General features: G+C 34.6%; 1 protein-coding gene across 2 annotated transcripts; it reads right to left on the reverse strand.

Moving 5' to 3' along the window:
• Positions 1 to 364: 364 nt before the first annotated feature.
• On the reverse strand, positions 365 to 13,062 carry LOC105325230 (DIS3-like exonuclease 2). 2 transcript variants are annotated; one of them, XM_020065785.3, is made up of 24 exons: positions 12,954 to 13,062; positions 12,025 to 12,248; positions 11,017 to 11,797; positions 10,503 to 10,546; positions 10,082 to 10,150; positions 9,649 to 9,702; positions 9,306 to 9,407; positions 7,704 to 7,994; positions 7,308 to 7,455; positions 7,120 to 7,204; positions 6,745 to 6,844; positions 6,430 to 6,586; positions 6,162 to 6,274; positions 5,930 to 6,037; positions 5,584 to 5,760; positions 5,345 to 5,481; positions 4,675 to 4,798; positions 4,393 to 4,452; positions 4,177 to 4,263; positions 3,520 to 3,667; positions 3,021 to 3,151; positions 2,779 to 2,883; positions 2,303 to 2,470; positions 365 to 628 (listed from the first exon to the last, which is right to left on the reverse strand). In XM_020065785.3, exons 2-24 carry the CDS (start codon positions 12,226 to 12,228, stop codon positions 542 to 544), a joined length of 3,480 nt encoding a protein of 1,159 aa, XP_019921344.3. In that variant the 5' UTR covers positions 12,229 to 12,248; positions 12,954 to 13,062; the 3' UTR covers positions 365 to 541. The 2 variants fall into 2 exon arrangements, with proteins under 2 accessions (XP_019921344.3, XP_011423005.3); XM_011424703.4 differs by having other exon boundaries at positions 12,025 to 12,299.
• Positions 13,063 to 13,358: the final 296 nt, after the last annotated feature.

Genomic DNA, 13,358 nt, shown 5'->3' on the forward strand with positions numbered 1-13,358 from the left:
GCTGCAGAATATACATTCTCCTGTGCTTGTGTGGCAATGAAGCAGAAAGAAAACTAAATAATTATGTGTTGGCCCAACAAATAATTTCATTTTCTCTTTTTAATTGCATATATTTACAAATGAATTCTGTAATTTTTCAAAAGTTCATCTTTTCATATGATTTACCATAATAAACATGTGAACATTAAGTAAAAATTTGATAATTATTTGGTAAATCATGGGTTTGTATTTGTAAAGCATGGGTTTGTATGTCTCCATAAATACTCAAAGGGCTATGTATACGTAATAGATTTGTATTTAGCTTAAAGTACACTAATAGAATTTTTAAAAATCATTAGAGAAAAAACAAAAAAATGAACGCAAGTTAAAATTAATAAAATGATTTAGATTTTATTCATACTTTTTGATGTCATATAAATAGCAATAAATGTACCTTGTACAAATATTTATCACATTCACTGTATTCAATGTTCATCTGAACTCCTAAAATGAAATATATATATGCATGGTTCAGTTATATTGCACTATGTCTGTTTAAAGATTAGCTGAGATCCAGATTGTCCATTTGAGCACTTAATTCTGCTTCTGGCTGCTGCTTCTTTCTTTTGTGGGGTGGTTTGATTGTGACCTAAAACAGTAAAAAATTAAGAAGGTTCAATGTCTATTACATGTACACATAGTTTCAGACTAATCCTTAAATAAGTACTGTAAGTAAGATACAGTAACATATTCAGGGACCAACCTAGAGCAAAATTTTAGGGAGACTTCACTTCTCCCTAACAGAAAAATAGAGAGAAGTTTGAGAAATCAGGGAGACTTCCATTTTTTGACAACAGCATAATGCTTATGATTCAACTTTTAATAATTTAAATTAGATTAGTTGTCAATAAGAAATAAAACAACTTCTAAAAATTAAAAAAAAAATATCCAATTTATTAAATTTTATCTATTTGATGTATTCATACATTTTATAGATGAAATGTGTTGTAATTGTGTTAGCTAAATGACAAATAAAATCAGTCTGTATTTCTGTGTATTTTGGAGGTATTAGTCTAACCCTTTGACCCAATTACAACCGTTATGTAGATGATCTTATTTTTAAAGATAACTGTAAACAAACGGTTTTATGATTATTTTAGCATTACTTTGGCAGAGTTATTAACTAATTACAAGTTACCAACTAATTGTAACATCAACACTTAAAGAAATAAACATCGGTTGCACAGTATGTGGTTGCATCACCCGTATTTATAATCCCCTAAAGATAAGACAGTCTTGAGTAAATAATCACAACAGGGGTTAACTGAGACTGTGAAAACGTCTTTAGAATTAGTTAATTATCATTTTATTGTCTTTAGGGTTAATTTACACGATTGTGAACTCATAATACAGGGCGACTTCAACTTCTCTTTCGGAGGAAATTCCGGCGAAGTTACCGATCAAAAAGCGACTATTTCGCCTAAGTCGCCCCCTAGGTTGGTCCTTGCATATTACATGTACAGTCATGTACATGTGTACATGTACTTCATATTTTTGTCTTTTCATCTGTACAACTAATACTGTATATAAGGTCAATATTCTTTTATTCATCCACTTGCACTTTCCACTGTTACATAAAAGTCAGTTTTGAAATACATCTGTGTTATGAATTTACCCAGTTTCAAATTCTACCTCGGAGGGTAAAGGGAAATGGAGCAAACCAATCCAAATTGCATGTGTAGGGTAAGTTCATATTCTCAAAGACTTAAGTTTCACGGAAAAGTAATATTTATTGTTTTAGGGATTTATTATTATAGACTTGCCATGCACTGTACCGTAGTTTAAAAATGAATAAAGACTTTTACACCTCTTTAGTCAAGTATCTTCTGTAGGGCTATCTGTAACTGTTATAAACTTAAGACCTACAGCTGTGAAAATCTCTTGTAGGCCAAATATCTATAGACTTTACCATCCACTGAAGTGGAAGCTCTCGTAGGCCTAATACCTATAGGCTAACTACTGTAGTGTAGATCTTGTGTAAGCCTAATACCTATAGACTTACCATCCACTTAAGTGGGAGCTTGTAGGCCTAATATCTACAGACTAACAACTGGAGTGTAGATCTCTTCTAAGCTTAATACCTATGGACTTACCATCCACTGAAGTGGAAGCTCTCTTAGGCCTAATACCTATAGACTAACTATTCACAGTAGTGTAGATCTCTTGTGAACCTTATACCTATAGACTTACCATCCACTGTATCTATAGACTAACTATTGACTATAGTGTAGATCTCTTGTAAGCCTAATACTTATAGACTTACCATCCACTGTAGTGGGAGTTCCCCTGCTGCCATCACACAGTCCACCAGAGAGAAGATGGTGACCTGTTCCTGCACACTTTCCCCGCCCTCCTTCTCCGGATTCCAGATTAAGGTCAACACTGACTCCTTCTGTTCTTTTAAAAAGGTCTTGTCCTTTATGTCCAGTTTCTGAAGGGGAGAAAAAGGATATAGCAATTATGGCATGTTTGTCTTGCATTTTTCATTTCAGTCTTGGGTGTGAAAGAGTGAAATTGTAAAACTAAGCTTCCACAGTGTATTTCTAGATCATTTTTCAAACATACACGTACATGTGAAGTTGCTTATTATGCATAAAAATGCAAATAGAAGCATTTTCCATCAATTGGTTCCAGAATCAAGTTAATGGTTGTGTATCAAATTGATATGCATAATTATACATATGTATGTAAATGTGAAACCATGTAGCAAGACAAGTGCATATTTGAATAAAAACTTACATCAGTGTAAACTCTTTTACTGACTCCAAATTTCAGAATGAAGATGTCAAATGACTTGTCATATACACCCATCACCATAGCTCTCTCTTCAAAGGGACCAGCTTCCTGCAACAGTGATTCAAATTATTCACTCAAAAACATAATATTCTTTGGATTCATAAACCTCTCAAATCTTCACCACAGTGTAAAAATCCATATTACATGGTTTACCTTAATGACACATTTGGATTGAAAAGAATTACCTTGACAAACACAGAGAAGTAGAGGTCCACAGACATTTCTTGGACTCGCTTGGAGTTGGTCTTTTTCTCGTTACACTGCAGGGCCTGTTTGTTTATCTCTACTGGAGAAAGCTTGATTTCTGGAGTATACTCTGCAAACACACAAAAAAGCCCTGTTGAGCTTCTACACTCAGTACTGGGGTACATGTATAACGTGTAAGTATAGTATGTAAAAGCTGGAATAATTACTGATCAGTACACTATCATACGATGCATTACATTTACTTCCAAATGTGGTCTGGCATGTTCTGAGTTTACATGTTTATGGACAGTTTGTGTGTATGGGTGGTTGGTTTTTTGGTTTTTTTTTACTTTTGACTCGTGACAAATTCTCCCCAATGAAATTTAAATGTAAGATTATATTTGCAAAATATGGACAGAATAATTTTCAGATTTGAAAAAAGAAGAAGATATTTTATCAGCTAACCTCTACTACAACAATTCAAAATGCACAAAGTACCTAGGACAGCTGAAAGTGTTCTGTGTACCAGGACATCGGCGTATCGTCGGATGGGGCTGGTGAAGTGGGTGTACAGAGGAACGTTCAGGGCATAATGTCTGTACAGTTCCTCGTCCTCCAGGCAACCGGTGCAGAAATACAGAGCGTTCTGAAACAGACATACCCTCTTATCACTGTTTTACTGATAAGCATATTAAACAAAAGTAACTGACCAAGTGTCATCTCAATCATATAATAAATTTTTTTGTTATACTTTCATGTTAAATACTGAAATCTGATTGGTTAAGACGCAGTTCATAATCCTTTCTATTACCCTCAGCATTAGCAACGCACTTAGCAACGGGTAACATTAAAAATTGTTACATGCGCGAAAATTATGCGCGTACGGTTCGCTGTAGAATTCACGTTATTCCTATATAAAAGCAGTAAAATTTTCTTAAAAATTAAGACATTCAGTATAACAAAATAAATAGTGCCTGTTTGGGAGGATAACAGTTGAAATTGACACCCCTCGAAAACCATTGTCAACCTCCACTTCGCGTCAGTTGACAATGGTTTTCTCGGGGTGTCAATTTCAACTGTTACCCTCCCAAACAGGCACTATTTATATACTGTCAGTAAGATTTGAAATTCAGTAAACTTATCCAAATGTCTTACCTGCATTGGTTTGGAGCACATACTGACAAGCACCTGCATCCTGGCCCCTGAGAATTCATCATTCCCTAAGTAACTCCATAAAGACCTCTGTCAATATTGAAACAACAATGAATAAATACATGTACATGCAAAATGTCATTATCTGTCTAACATATGATACATGTACAATGTGTAAATACATATTGTCAGATGAACAAAAGATTTCAATTGTTTTACCTGAAGAGTCTGTGAGCTGGTGATGTCAATGGGGACCCCAAGGCATTTACAAAGGTCTCTCTACAGGAAATGCAATTATAGTTCAAGCAAAGTATTTCTGAAGAAGTTTAGTCGAGAACGATCCAGATGCCTGTTCAGCAGAGCAGGTACTTGAAAGCACTTGCCAAAATTCTATATTTCTGTTACACAAATTTTGGCAAGCGCTCATAAGCAGCCGCTTTTCTAAACAAGCCTCGGGATACATAAAGAAGAAATCAATTCTTTGATTGTGAAACTATTTACCAGATCCTCCATCATCTTGGATTTGGGTGGAGGGTGACGCCTAAGTAATGCCTTCTGGGGGAACGTTTTGTGCGTCTTGTGGGCCACTGCCATGTTGGCCAGCAACATGAATTCTTCTACCAGTCTGTAAAGCAAAAGTATACAATGTGAAGGGGTAAAGAGATCGAAATGAGTTGGAAGTTTCAACCATTGTATTCTTAATATGTGTTTTAACCTTGATTCCTGGAATATTTCAATGTTTTGACTTGGTCCCATCAAGTTAAAGATTAATAAGGTTTGACTAAATTTACCAGTATAACCATCAGCTCATGGTACTTTGATTTTTATATCTTTTAAAAATACAAAAGGCTCTGAAACTTGTAACTGTTGGCAAGTCTGATGTAAACAATAAATCAAACATACAAATCAATTCTATGGGGTGATATTATGTTTCAGAAGAAGATCAAAAATGTTTCTATAATCTCACTAGCTCATTTACAGATACATTTACAATACACTAATCATAAGAATCTTCTATATATTCAGAAAATTTCTTAACATGACAATGCAAATAGCCATATACATGTACATGTAAAATAGCCATATACATGTACATGTAAAATGTGTAATTACATATACCAGGTACATGCACAATAATTATATACTGACTACAGCCACAATGAGATCAGACCTGTTGCTGTCCTTCTGTTGGTAGATACTGTAGCCATTGGGAAGCCCTGTCTCATCGTTCAGACAAAACTGTAGCTTGACCTGATCCAGCCTCAGGGCCCCACTCTCTGCTCGGTTCTTCCTCAAGTTCTGTGCGATCTATTTTTTCATAAAGGGAACAAAAATTCAATAATAAAATCTAATATTTTTTTAAACATATATAAGTACATGAATTTTCTTTGGACACTAAAGAGGACATACCTTGTGTAGATTCAGAGTTCTCTCCTTAATCTGCTCCACAGAGAACTTCTCAGATATGGGTGGTAACTCTTCAATAGTCCATTCCTTGTCTGGCTGCTCTATGAATCCCTGAGCATGCTCGTAAGCCAACTTACAACAAGACTTTATCACAGAACGACCGAACCATTCCTCATAAATCTATACCATACAGAAACAAATATACTGTAATTGACAAATAAAGCTACTTTTTGTCATTTTCTTGAATTTTTTTATGATATTAAAACCAAAGAAATTTCAATTAAAGTACCGTAATATAGCTTGTTAACATCTTAAATAACTTCTAATTAATTTATTTTCAGTGACCTACCTCCCCTTTCTCTGACATCTTCCAAACTACAGAAAATGTTAGCCGATCTTCATCAGGATTCAAACTGCACAGTTGCTCACAAAGAATTCTGGGTAACATGGGAATTACCTGAAAATGATATCAATTTCAATTTCTCTGTAAAATTATCCCCATATATCTGTTTCTAATGTATGTACATGTATATGCATGTGTAGTATTCCTAAAACAAAGATTTACAATCATTATGACAAACCTTTTGTACTAAGTAGACACTAGTGGCTCTGTGACCTGCTATCTTATCCAGAATTGTTCCTTCCTTCAAGAAGTAACTAACATCAGCTATGTGGACACCAACCTCAAAATTACCTGGTGAGTACACAGTAAACAAAAAGAGATAATTACTTAAGCCTTTCTTTTGTTTATAACTGAAGGAGCTAAAATACATGTTTACATACAGAAATCGGACAGAATGATGCATATTACTCAAATCAAGAAATATTTGAATTCAAAATGTTCCTTACCATCAGGTAACTGTTCACATGAGAGAGCATCGTCCAAATCCCTTGCTGTGGAGGGATCAATGGTAAATACACACTGGGATCTGAAATCCCGTCTGTATTCATATTCCTCCGCTGGAATTCTCCAAGGTAATTGCTGGACAGGCAGGCTGTCTATGGCCTGATTAAGTAGAGATATATATTACATTCTTAACTCAGTGCACAAGTAAGTGTTAAATGAGTTTTATATTAGTTCCAGCACAGTAATAATTAGATGCTTTCTCAATCTACTTTGATGTCTATAATATGTAGCATCTCTTGAAATCAACATAAATGTACCTCCTGTGGAAATTCTGAAAAGTCCACATTGTTTTCGATCAGCATTCCTTCTGTCTCTGGCTCTATCTCTCCTGCCTCTCCCAGGCTCTTCATCAGGGACCTAACACAATCAACAAACAGGTTTCCAAATGTAATAAATTGTGTATATATTTATTTGAAACTTATTTTTGTAAATTTAATCTGAATATCACTATCAAATACTTAAAATGAAATAAACTGTGATGAATGTCACTTTCAAATTTGTTTCTTTTTTTCTTAAATGCATCAAGATATGTATTTCACAAAGAGAGATATAAAAACAGTCTTCCATTGTAAACTGCATGTGCACATATATGTACATGAAAGTCATTTTCTCTTTCTATCTAATGAACCTACCCAAAAGCCTGCATATTGTCCTTCCAATCTACAATCCTACAGATGAACAGAGTGTTCTTGTGATCATCCGGACGTTCATAAAAATCTGCAGAAAACAGTGAGTAAAGATGGTTACATGTACATAACATAATTTAAAAACATTGCTTTTTTAAAAATATTTATGGAAGAAAATGTAGGTTTTTAGTTACCTTTGGGACACTCGGACATTGGTACCCTCATGCGAGGCATTCTGGAATCGATGGGTCTGAAGAACGCCCAGTCCTTGTTTTTGTCTGTCATCAGCATTATGTTTCCTGTGCATGCTCGATTGTTTCTCTTCTCTATAATTGCTACAACCTGCAAAAAATTTACATGTTTCAAGATGAAAATTTTAAAAAAGAAAGGGTCGGAGAGAAAAAAAATCTTTGAGATATTGGAAGATTCAAGATGGCACATTTAAATACATTGAAATAACTATTTCTTAAGTCGCCTAACTCTATGTGTGATCCCACAGTATACGAGATATCAATTATCTAAACTGTACATATATTTGCATCTAAAAATGATTAAATTACAGGTGATTCCAAATCAAGCTCCCCTCTTACCCTGGCTGTTGGTTGCAAAAGCTTGTTTTCCAGGTCATCATCTTTTTCTTCAGAGTGAAACAGAGATTTGACCACAGGGCTGTTGTTGGTGAGAGCTCCCTGCACGGACAAGTACTTTTTCTTGGGGGTGTTCATTTTGCTGTCAGATTTTCTGCCATCATTGTTTACATTGGTGCTGTTCCCAGTCGCACCTGTGGCAACGTCACCTGATTTCATGGAGTTTGACGCTTCTTCCTTACCGTTCCTTTGTCGATGTTCTTCATCTAGATCTGTCAGATGTTTCTCATGAACCTTTAAAATTCACAGGTAAAATGTGCTTTGAAAATACATACCAGAATAATGCAAGTTTTACCACACTGATACTGGAATATTTGGATGTTAATTGGTTTTTTCATGAACCTTAAAATTCCTATATGAACTAGAGGTACTGTGAGCAAGGTCACAATTGATACCCCCCGCTAAGAAAAAATCATAACTCATGTTTTTTTTTCTATTATAGAAATATTGGATGAATCTATTTCATCGTCCATTTTCTATAAATAACAACTGCTCTATTTTTTAAAACTGTTAATGCTTATATGAGTACACAAACCAATTTGTATTCTTTAAATTCCATTTTAGTTCAAGTTAACTGTTAATGCATGAGGACATTTGCATCCTTATGTTTACAAACATGACTCGAATCAAACGATATTCCACATGTCAAGCAGCCACTTAATATAAACATTTTGAATCATTGGTATACTGAGTCTGATTTTTTTTAACAATGACCTTGAACTTCCTTAATTGACCTTTGGTCAAGGTCATGACACACTCTCAGGTTATAAGCATTCTAGATGTGAATTAAGAACTTCCAATACTTGTCCATTAGAAAGATATGGACTGGACACGAGTTTTACACTTTTCTGCAAGTGACCTTGGCCTTGCTCAAATGACCTTGCGTGAAGGTCATGACAAACCCTTAGGTCATAAGCAATCTTTGTGTGAACTGAGAACTTCCAATGTTTCTCCATAAGAAAGATATGGACCAGACAAGAACTTTACATTTTTACTGCCATTGACCTTGACCTTGTCCAAATGACCTTGGGTCAAGGTCATGACACACCCTTAAGTCATAAGCAATCTTTGTGTGAAGTAAAAACTTCCAATGTTTCTCCATAAGAAAGATATGGACCGGACACGAATTTTGCACTTTTTCTGTTGGTGACCTTGACCTTGTCCGAATGACCTTGGTTCAAGGTCATGACACACCCTTAGGTCATAAGCAATCTTTGTGTGAAGTAAGAACTTCTAATGTTTCTCCATAAGAAAGATATGGACCGGACACGAATCGAACAGACAGACGGACAGACGGACGGACAAGGTGATTCCTATATACCCCCCCAAACTTCGTTTGCGGGGGGTATAAAAATGCGTTCATATCAGGAACATTCATGATTAGCCGCACTGATACATAAATATAAAGACGTGAATTCAATTCTTACTTCTTTAACCTCAAAATTCCTGAGGAGAGAAACTTTACATTGTTTACCACACTGATACAAGGGTGTATACAATTCTTTTTTCATGAAATTGCATCGCAGAAGATTAAAGTAGATTTACCCTCCACTCCATCTTATCTTTCAGCTGGACGGCCACAATATCTCCGTGAAAGGCCCGGTTCCTGTCTTTGGTCCCATGAATAAGGACATCCCTGGTACCATCCTACACAAGACAACAAAATACAAATCAAAACATCAAAAACATCAAAAAGTAAGACTTCAATCAAAAAGCTTGACATTGTTTAAACTTAAAAAAAACACTTTTATCATTAGTAAGCTCCTACATTAATATAATTGTATTGATAATTAATTTACAAATAATTGGTCAAAATGAAAGATTAATTAAGATGAAAAAACATTGTCTTTAAACTTTAACCTTGGAGTTCTACAGATCTATGACTCACTGGGTGATCAATGAAGCACTCTTCATAATTCTTTACATTAATCCTAAATTGTCCCTGTAAAATACACAATGACAAATAGTAATCCAAAATCCTATGAAATTCAAAAAAATATGAATTTAAGGTGGCTGACTTGTTTTCATTGCATACATTTTTGCATAATCTAGTAAAATATAGTGTATTTATACCTATTAAGAAATTGCTTCAATACAATTTATGATAATGAACACAATAAACAAAATACAGAAAAAAATATTAAGATTTTTTAAGGAAAATTTTATTTTTTAAACAATTTTTATGCAAGAAAATCCAAAATTGGCTTCTTCAAATAAAATCATTAATAAAAAGCGTACATTGAGTATTAGTAATTAAAATATCTTTTATATAATCCTATTAAAATTAAAGTTAGAGTTTTTACATCTGAACTGATATTCACCTGTAGCAGTTCTCCTCGCTTGAGTCCAGCAGAAACCTCCTCATTTGACCAGTATGGTTCAAACGCTGGCTAAAAACAATCAATAAATATATTGATAGTATAAATCAATATAATTATACACATACAATAAATGCATACACATATACATATTTAAATGAATTCTTGGGGTTTTTTCTCACTTAGTTTGATTGGCTAAAATTCATTACACATCTAGTATTTAGTGGGTGTTTTACAATGCGTATTACACATGCATGTATAAATCAGTTCTTATTTGATGCAAAACAAAATTTGGCTGGTTGAGGCAATAACTTTATATTATTTACAGCATACGAAATGAGCTCCAAATCCCACATTGATATCAATAAAAGTCAATTTCCATTACTAAAAGAGAACAATCTGCATGCTATAGGTCTGTATATACCTGGAATTTGGAGGATGGTCCTCTGTTGTTGTTTTGCTGCTGGCCTAAAGTAATTAAGACATTTTGGTTAAAATTCATGTACCCAAACATATACAGATTTTTGTAACACAAGTTTCAGAATATTTTCAGGGTCACCCGGTCTGATTTTTGTTACTAATAAATATAAATCCATGTCCTTGCAATGAATTTCAAAGCAAGAAGTTTAGTTCTATAAGAATAACTTGACATAAAAGTGAAACGGTGAAATTATGCATTCATCAAATTTGTAACAATTAAAAACTTCTGTTCTCCTTTCACTTGCCAGTAAAGATAAGGGGTGTTTTTTTTTATATAGTAAAATTACAATGTACATGTACTTTATGTAATAGTGTGTAAAGAATAATCTTTTTGGGTTAGCTTTCCAAATCAATACTTCGTAATACTTATTTTTATTCAGATGTATAAATTTGAAAATATTTTCTGAAGATTGCATAGGTTAACTCATAAAAATAAAAAATAAATAATAAAAACAAACCTTTCATGTTCTGTTTCCCTCTATTATGTCCCCTTCTCTGTGAATTGTTGTCCTGTTTCTCACTTAATTCTTTCTTAGGACCTCCTTGTGGATTTCTGCCCTTAGTGGACTTTCCACTTCTTGGTCTACAGTCTCCACTTTTCTCTCCTTCTGGCTCATTGTGTTTACTTTCATTTTCATTTCCACTTGTAGATCTACTTTCACTTTCCATTACAATTTGTTTATATTTATTTCTTTTCGTTTTCTTTCCACTGGATTCTTCCTCCCTACTTTCTAATACATTGTCTACGAATTCTTCATTCCTTCTATTATTTTGTCTACTTTTCCCACTTTTGGGCCTATCAGCTTTGTCCAGCAGTTCTTTCTTTTTATCTCCTTTCATGCCTCCCTTTTCATTTCTCTGCCTCTCCCCTGAGCTTTCAGCACCTTGAGGATTCTGTTTAGATTTTCCACTATCTGGCCTTATCTCCGTCTTACTTTTGGCACTCTTTTCTTCATCTTTGAATTCAGCCTGTGATCCAGCAACCAACTGGCTGTCATTTTTGCCAACATTTACACTTAATGAACTTAGTTCACTTTTAACATCATGGTATGTTCCATTAGAAGATTTAGAACCATCACTTATGGGAGTACTAGAGGCAATGTTTCCTGTCGGAGTGGTATCGTCCATTCCACTACATTTCCGTCCCTCGTTCTCTAGAGATCTCTGTGTGGATTCCACAATCATCTCACAAACCTTTTTCTTTGCTGCTTTTGAAGACTTCTTCTGTTCTGGATCCTCCTGCAAAACACAATGTCTTAACATATCTCTTTACAAAAATATAACATTGAGGGGAAAAGCTCTCCAAGAGGGACCTCAACACATTCTTTGGAGATTTTATGCGCAAAACTAAAATGCATTTCAATGCATGTTTTTGGGGGTATTTTTTCAAAAGCAAGCAATTTGACAATACATGTATATATTCATGGAGTCAGGATTCAGGACTTGTTTTATATCAGAATACATACCATATTTCTTGGTGATTTCTTCTGATGCTGTCTTAACAACTGTGTATAACTGCCTACTTTCTCCTTGGGTTTGCTGGTTTTTGCTTTTGTATTATCTGCAGATGGGGCAACATCTGTCTTTGCATTGTTCTTGGAATCTACTACTCTGCAGTTATCAATTTCATCTTTTCCAAGAAGTTGACTATTTGTATCCTTGGATGCCATTTTCTTTCTTTTCTTTTGACCTGAGTAAGAATACTCGGCACTTAATGTTGCTTTAACACCAGAATTCAACACTAGAAAAATCAACCAGAAAATAGTCCATTAAATTTTTGAACAGGTCGAATGCATATATAACTAAATTCATTACTGTGAACCACTTTTATTCAATATGTCAACTTTTTATTTTTTGATTTACCAGAGATAAACTGGCTTGCTGTGTTTTATTATCGTAAAGTCTTGTCTATACCTGTGTTGTTTTATACATTCACACACCAAGGACTGGTTTTCCGCAAAAAAATATTCGCGACAATGAGGCTGCCGAGAACCCAACAAAAATTTCTTGCACACAAATGTTGGTTTGCAGCATACTTGTATGAAGTGTTTACATTGTAGTCGAAAAACTAATATAAAACTGTTTGGGTGCATTGGTAATATAATATTAGAGTTTAAATCAATATCAATTTGGATGAAATGGATATCCTTACATTTTTGTTGATGTATTGACCCTAACAAAGTGAACAGGTCATGCAGAGCTACATTACTATAGGTTAGGGGGAACCTTAAATTATTGACAATGTGGGGAAAAGTGACTTAGAGTGTTGATTGTAGGCTTTTCAAATTCAATGATGACAACGGTCATTTGTCAGAATGCAACAATTTAAATGTTTCGAAGTTCAACACGCTAATAATATCGAAATAAAAATAAAAATTATTAATTTTATATTTACCTGTTATTGGATTACGGTGATTGTGTATGGAATACACGGCACAAATGCTGTCTTACACAACGTTGCAACATCTGATTTATCAAACCATATTGTAGCAGACGAGCACCTCGAACCCGATCTTAATTGAACACCCCCCCCCCCCCAAAAAAAAAAAAACAACAGCCCAATAACGGCAAAAAAACAACTTCATGCTTCATAAACCGTATCGAGAGAGAGAGAGAGAGAGAGAGAGAGAGAGAGAGAGAGAGAGAGAGAGAGAGAGAGAGAGAGAGAGAGAGAGAGAGAGAGAGAGAGAGAGTACATAGTCATATATGATTTTTGGGTGTTTTCTCGTGTAAATGACAACCAGACATGCTACCAAACAAGGATCCCCCCTCCCCAAAAATGTGTTATTCTCGGGGAGTG

The sequence above is a fragment of the Magallana gigas genome, chromosome 3 (genome assembly GCF_963853765.1).
Source record: "Magallana gigas chromosome 3, xbMagGiga1.1, whole genome shotgun sequence".
Taxonomy (NCBI): Eukaryota; Metazoa; Mollusca; class Bivalvia; order Ostreida; family Ostreidae; genus Magallana; species Magallana gigas.

Bases quoted from the DNA above. Each gene is read 5' to 3' on its own strand.
- LOC105325230 (XM_020065785.3), bottom strand. From the start codon at position 12,228: ATGGCATCCAAGGATACAAATAGTCAACTTCTTGGAAAAGATGAAATT. The intron at 6,038-6,161 runs GTTTGTCATAAT...TATCATTTTCAG, and splicing joins GTGTCTACTTAGTACAAAAG to GTAATTCCCATGTTACCCAG. The intron at 3,152-3,519 runs GTACTTTGTGCA...GTGTGTTTGCAG, and splicing joins AACACTTTCAGCTGTCCTAG to AGTATACTCCAGAAATCAAG.